We start from the raw sequence: 6,646 nt of genomic DNA, 5'->3' as shown, positions 1-6,646 counted from the left end.
GTGTGTGTGTGTGTGTGTGTGTGTAGTCGATGGCCACAGCAGTGGCCCAGTTGTTCATGGCTCTGCCAAACAGCCCATCCATGTGGAGTCTGCAGCACACTGGAGTGGTGTGCTTCGTCAAAGACAACCCTCTGCGCTCCTACTTCATACGAATGTTTGACCTGAAGGTCAGGCAACAACCAAAAACTAACAAATAAACCAACAAATCAAGCTCCTCTTTAGGTGTTTTCACTGAGTTCTCCTTTTGAGGTCACAAATAGTTCACACGAATCACTAAAGTTTATTACTTTTACAAACTGTGGAGTACTTTTTTACTTTACACCAACATTTAAAACAGAAAACTGTTTAGTTTACAAACATTACACCAGTATTTAGCTTTATACTTTTAATATCGGAGCAAGAGAAACTCCTGTTAGTTTATAAATCTAGAACTAAACCCAGAACAACTGGAACCAACATTTAGTTTTATCAGAGCAAGAATCCAAAGAAACGACTTCTAGTTTATAAATTATGGATTACTTATTTTTATTAAATATACGGAACTAATATGTAGTTTTATACTTTTACATTTTTGTCTTTCTTTTGGTTTTGTCTGTATTTTCTTCTAATTCGTGTAAAGCACTGTGAAATGCCTTGCTGCTGAAAATGTGCTTTATAAATAAAATTACCTACCTCACCTTAGAGATGATTAAAATCTTTTCCCCTCAGGTTGGTAGGCAAATTTGGGAGCAAGAGCTCTACAACCAGCTTGTTTACTCGACGCCGCTGCCATACTTTCATACTTTTGCTGCAGATGTAAGACATTCCCTGCACATTCTGTATTTATAAGTCGAAGTTTTCCTCTACAAGTCCCACATTTCTTCATAATGTGTTTGACTCAATGCATTCGTAGGACTGTCAGGTTGGGCTGAACTTTACGGACCAACAGGAAGCGGACGCCTTCCAAGGCACCATCATGGAGAAAATCAACCAAAGACACAACCGACAAGGTCAGCATGAACAACTTCCTCAATGCACAGAGGGGCAAAAACATTTCTTACTGTTATAAAAAATTACACTTAAGCTCAGGTTGTCCTCTTTAGAAATGAGTTTTAAAAAAATATGTGAGATCAACAACATTTTGTTTGCGTTACATCATCATACAGGCAGTACAGATTTATTTTACTTGTTTATTCATTTATTTTTGCGTTTCTTTTTTAAATTTAATTCTCTGCATTCACGGCGCTGCTGTGACGTCCTTGATGCTGTGATCCAAAATGGTGGCTTGTTTACAACCGACAGAGAAGAAACAGCGCCCCCCACCGAAGAACGGTAAGATATACACCGGATCGGATGTTTAATGTAAAAACTTTATTTGAAACCTGCGCCACAAACATGTTATGTTTTCTCTTTTTATATAGCTGCAGACAGAGGTTCCCTCCCTCCTGTTCCACCTGGTGTGTATCTCCCATGATTCATAGCTCTTCTTGCCTTGTTACTAAAACATTATGGGGTTTTTTTGTGTGTTTTTATAACCCAGAGACTTTTATAACGTTGTAGTTCCTAAGTTTAGTTTTGGAAGTTTCATAAAGCAGCATATATAAAAACGTTGGCTACATTCAGAGGTATTCACTTTAAATAAAAAGAAAAAAAATTATATTATGGAGTGAATGTTCAGACTGAACGTTCAGACGTTTGCTGAACGTCATCGGAACATTTGCTTTGCTTACTAGCTGAGTCTAATTATTTATATTTTCTTGAATTTCAGAATGATTAAACATAATTTTACTAAATTTTTATTTTTCTACTTTACTTCAAAGTTGGAAACTTTCATTATGTTTTTGTAAGCATATTATAATAATATAATATTTTGGCCCTTTGCTGAGTTTACTGAGTTCTTACTAACAATAAAATATTAATAATATGTCCGAAACATTTCTATTAGAATATATCAGTTGACTTTTTTGTTTTCCAAGTTATTTAGAATCTAGTATGGCTGCATCTGAAATATTTCTACATAATAATCGGCATAATTTTTGTTTTTATTGTTAAGACCCAGAGTTGGGTAGAACTCTAGTTATATTAACTTAGTTAGTTTTGAGGAAAAAATACTTTTAGGAGTATTTTTGACAATGCTGTATTCTTTACTTTTAATCAAGTAATTTTATTATGAAGTATTTTTACTCTTACTTGAGTAACATTTCTGGATTCTCTAACAAATGAATGATAAACAAAAATGTTTTAACCAAAAATTCAGACACACCTGCAGTTTTTGTTAAACTTTCATAAGTTTTTTATTGAAAGATCTGGGGAAAAAAAAGTTTCTTTTGCCTGATTTTGTAATTATTTAAATTAATTATTTTTATTTTTAGTCTTTAAAACACCAACATTTTCACATACCGTAATTTATATTCTGTTGTGTCTGATTGTGTTATTTTTAAATATCAATGTCACATATAATTTTTGTTGCTCTACCCATCTTTGTGAATATTAATGCTTTTATTTCTCCCTAAAGCAGCGTCTCCCAGCCCTGCGTCCTTCCACATGGCCACAGTGGACATCCAGAACCCGGACATCCAGTCTTCGCGCTACCGCTCCATGCCTTCCCCTGCCATTCCCCCAGCTGTCTCCAGCAAAGGAAAGAAGAACAAAAAGGACAAGAAAAAAGGCGGAAAGCTCTCCAAGGCGGACATCGGAGCACCAAGTGGCTTTAAGTAAGGATTTGTTCTCCTAAAACACAACCAGATGTCTCAAATTAATTCATTCTGGCTTTCACAGATGGACCCTGCTTGTTCTTTTCTTCTTTTTCTGACAGGCATGTGTCGCATGTAGGATGGGACCCCAACAACCTCGACCCGGACCTGTCGAAGCTGCTCTCCCAGGCAGGCATCTCTGTGTCTGACCTGAAGGATGAGCAGACGTCCCAGATGATCTATAACGTCATAGAGCAGTCAGGAGGCATGGAGGCCGTGAAACGGGAGATGAACCGAGGTCAGACTTTTTATTTCCACCTTTCTAATTCATCCCTCTGCTTCCCAAAGGCTGAAACTAAAGCTACAGTAGCTTTTATAAATAAAAATGTTATTTACATATTTGTTAAAACTGTCACTATATTGGGACAGATAATCTGTGAAAAGATCGTCTACATCTACAGAAATGAACTTCCCTGTCAAAAACAACCAATCAGAGCCAGGAGGAAGGCCTTAGCGGTCTCACTCATCCCCGTGTATGCGCTGCTAAATGTGCTAATGACAGAGAAACAACTCAGTGTTACAGGCAAATCGTTTACCCGCTGTCTTTGCTATGCTAATTAGCCTTAGCATGTCGTGTAGCAAAGAGCGAGGAGGACCAGCTGGGTGTGAGCAGATCAATCAATCAATCGATTACTGTTTATTTGTATGGCACATTTCAGCAACAAGGCATCTCAAAGAGCTTTAAATCATAAAAACACAAAAATACAAAGTCATAAAACACACAGTCAATAATTGAAGTTTCACATTTTGCTAAGTGTTGTTGAAAATCAAAATATTGATTAATTTTTCATTTATTATGTTTCAAAATCAGTTCAAACCAGCTGGGCTTTTAGTCTAGATTTAAAGGAATTGTTTCGGCTGCTTTGCAGTTTTCTGGAAGTTTGTTCCAAATCTGTGGTGCATAGAAGCTGAATGCTGCTTCTCCTCGTCTGGTTCTGGTTCTAGGGATGCAGAACAGAACCAGAACCAGAAGACCTGAGGGGTCTAGACAGTTGCTATGACAACAGCAGATCTTTCATGTATTGAATCATACATATGCATGATTGACAGCGCTAAGTCCCTCCTTCTGGTTCTGATTGGTTGTTTCTAGGAGAAGTTTTAACAAATATGTAAAAACATTCAGAGCCCACTGCACTGAACCCGACTGAAAACCTCCTGGTTTTTCCTCCAAATGTTGGTTTCTGAGTTAAATCATCAGCGTTGTTGTTTCTAAATGAATAACAACTTGTTTTCTTTGCATTATTTGACATCTGAAAGCTCTGCAACCATTTCTCATTTTCTGCAAATAAATACCAAATCTTTGTTTTGAATTTCAGAAACATGTCAGTAGTTCATAGAATAAAAGAACAATGTTCATTTTACTCAAATATTTACCTATAAAGAGTAAAATCAGAGAAACTGATTATTTTAAGTGTCTCTTAATTTTCCCAGAGTTGTATTTTTTAATAAAAGTTACATCCTGCATTTTTAACTGGGTTAGTTTCTAACCTGCATCTCCTTCTGTTTACATCACAGGTGATGTTCCTCCACCTCCTCCTTCCAGCCGACAGGGGCCCCTGCCTCCTGTGCCGGGCCCCGGGCCCCCGGCTCCTCCTCCCTCACGGGGTCGCTCTGGCCCCCTGCCTCCCATCCCAGGCCAGGGGCAGCGCGGAGCTCCTCCCCCTCAACCGCCTCCATCCCGCAGCGGCCTGCCACCTCCTCCTCCGACAAGCAGAGGAGATCCTCCTCCACCGCCTCCGCCGGTCCACTCCTCAGTTCCTCCGCTTCCTCCGTCTTCTCGGGGATCCCACAGCATGCCACCTCCTCCGCCGCCGTCCAGCCAGCATCGCTCTATGGGTGTCCCTCCACCTCCTGTCCCATCTACACCCAACAGGGGAGGTGGGGGAGGAGCACCACCTCCTCCTCCTCCGCCTCCTCCTCCGCCTTCTCATGCTTCTGCTCCTTCAGATTTCCCTCCTCCTCTAAAGAGTGGTGGCGCACCTCCACCACCTTCTCCTTCATCCTCCAGAGGAGGCGAGAGCAGAGGCGCCTTGCTCGATCAGATTCGACTCGGAAAGAGTCTCAGAAAAGTAAAGAATAAATCCTTCCTCATATTTTTACACTTTGGATTAAATTTCCATCCATAACCAAACTTGAAGGTTACCGGCCGAGGTTACAGGTTTTGCATAAACTCATTCTTAGATAACGAGATTTTCATCTGCTCAGTGCTCTGCTCCTTTCAGAATGAGATGTTCTTATGGCCTCTTGTCACTTTAAATCCTAGCCACGCCCCCCAACTCAATGTTTTCACCCACACATGAAAATGGCTGAAAAAARATGTGCAATTAYACAACTGTATATGTTTGAAAACCAGAAGTGGAGCCTCCTACACAGTCAAGAAAATGCAGCTAGTGATTTCTGAGTAGAAACTCAACAACAAAACACTTGTCTTTTCCAGCAGCCATTGTACAGCACATGCRGCAGTAACTGGCCAAATGTACTCGAGTTCAGCTGGGGTTGCTAGGTAACTAGACTGGGCTCTGCTGGGGTTGCTAGGTAACAGCACAGTTCCCATTAATTGTAACATTCATTTTCCAGAATCCACAAATCACCAAAAAATGGCTTGGTGTTTTGTTTTTTTTTTAGTGCTCGACCTGTTTTTTTAGAAGCAATTGAGAACCAGATGGAAATATAGAAATGTACAAAAATATGAATTTTGCATAATAAAACCTGTTTAATGTGTGTGTTTTTTTGCAGGTAACAGAAAGCTCTGAGCCGCCGCCGCCTTCAACGCCAGAGGGAGGAGAGGGCATCGTTGGTGCCCTCATGATGGTCATGCAGAAGAGGAGTAAAGCCATCCACTCTTCCGGTAAGTAAAAATTTTAAAGAAAACTTAACCGAAAAAAAGCAGAAGACTCCTTCATGTGTGTGTGTGTGTTTGTTCGCTCCTGCAGATGAAAGTGAAGAAGAAGCAGGATATGACGACGATGACGACGACGAATGGGACGACTGATAAAACACCGGCTGCTGCGGATTCTGAATTTATTTGATATTAGTTTTAAGCTCAATAACTGTTACATGTGACGTTTCAAACTGGAAAACGACTCGTATTTATGGGAAAATTGTTTTTGCATCTGTGCTGGAGTTAATAAAAACAAACGGTTCATCAAAAAGGCTGAACGTTTCTTATTCAGAAGAATGATGTGAAGAAATTACTAGTGATGGAATCAGATCCTCCTGATTATCTTCTGTAGAAAATCTGACCTTTAATGTGATCACATTCATCTATAAATGCAAAATAAAAACCTAAATCTAAAGGTAATAAATTGTTCTGACAAAATAATTCATGTAAAAAAATAAATAAGTGGAGAGTTTTTAAAGGTTGATCATACGGTCTGGGAACTTCTAATAAGTTTGTTTCCCTGGGGTTTACATATGAGGTTACACAGAGGCCCATTTGTTTCAGCCACTCTTCAAAAGGGGAAAGACATGAGAGCTTTTGTGTTTATCCTTGAAACGGCCATGAGAAAAAACCTTAACATTTACTGGTCAATTTTTGTTTGCAGATGCATCATAATCCATTTTATTTACAGTTTTTGTGGTGCTTTTTTATTTTCCATTATTTTTGGTTGTGATTTATTTTGGATATTTAAAATATCTCCCAGTAGCAGCGTTAAGAGTTCTTTAGAAAATGAAAGTTTAAGAGAAGGCGAACTTGCATTATTATGTCATTATGAATATATCACTTGAAAATGGTCTCAGAACAACAATATTATCGTTTATCGCAATAATTACTGGGACAATTTATCTTTGATAAGACTCTAAAACAATCACTAGATGCTTTCATGGTAAATAAACCGTTTATCATCTATCAACACAAATATAGATATGCAGCAATGTTTCTATCTGTAACAAAACAAGTAAAAATGGTAGAA

The 6,646-nt window shown here is 38.9% G+C and overlaps 1 protein-coding gene across 4 annotated transcripts in view; it reads left to right on the top strand.

The window, feature by feature from the left end:
- wasb (WASP actin nucleation promoting factor b) overlaps positions 1-5,933 on the top strand; it is a 7,046-nt gene extending 1,113 nt beyond the window's left edge. Inside the window, exons 2-11 of one of the 4 annotated variants that reach the window (XM_008414325.2) lie at positions 27-167; positions 709-795; positions 893-989; positions 1,282-1,311; positions 1,407-1,436; positions 2,498-2,693; positions 2,795-2,970; positions 4,248-4,801; positions 5,469-5,580; positions 5,666-5,933. In XM_008414325.2, the coding sequence (XP_008412547.1) occupies positions 27-167; positions 709-795; positions 893-989; positions 1,282-1,311; positions 1,407-1,436; positions 2,498-2,693; positions 2,795-2,970; positions 4,248-4,801; positions 5,469-5,580; positions 5,666-5,724 (1,482 nt within the window). In that variant the 3' untranslated portion in view covers positions 5,725-5,933. Of the gene's footprint in view, positions 1-26; positions 168-708; positions 796-892; positions 990-1,281; positions 1,312-1,400; positions 1,437-2,494; positions 2,694-2,794; positions 2,971-4,247; positions 4,802-5,468; positions 5,581-5,665 lie in introns of all 4 variants that reach the window. The other 3 variants (XM_008414322.2, XM_008414324.2, XM_008414321.2) reach the window with 3 other exon arrangements.
- Positions 5,934-6,646: the final 713 nt, after the last annotated feature.

Source organism: Poecilia reticulata, linkage group LG7 (assembly GCF_000633615.1).
Source record: "Poecilia reticulata strain Guanapo linkage group LG7, Guppy_female_1.0+MT, whole genome shotgun sequence".
Classification (NCBI taxonomy): domain Eukaryota; kingdom Metazoa; phylum Chordata; class Actinopteri; order Cyprinodontiformes; family Poeciliidae; genus Poecilia; species Poecilia reticulata.
Note: the sequence above shows the minus strand (reverse complement) of the source record. Positions and strands in the feature narration are given on the sequence as shown.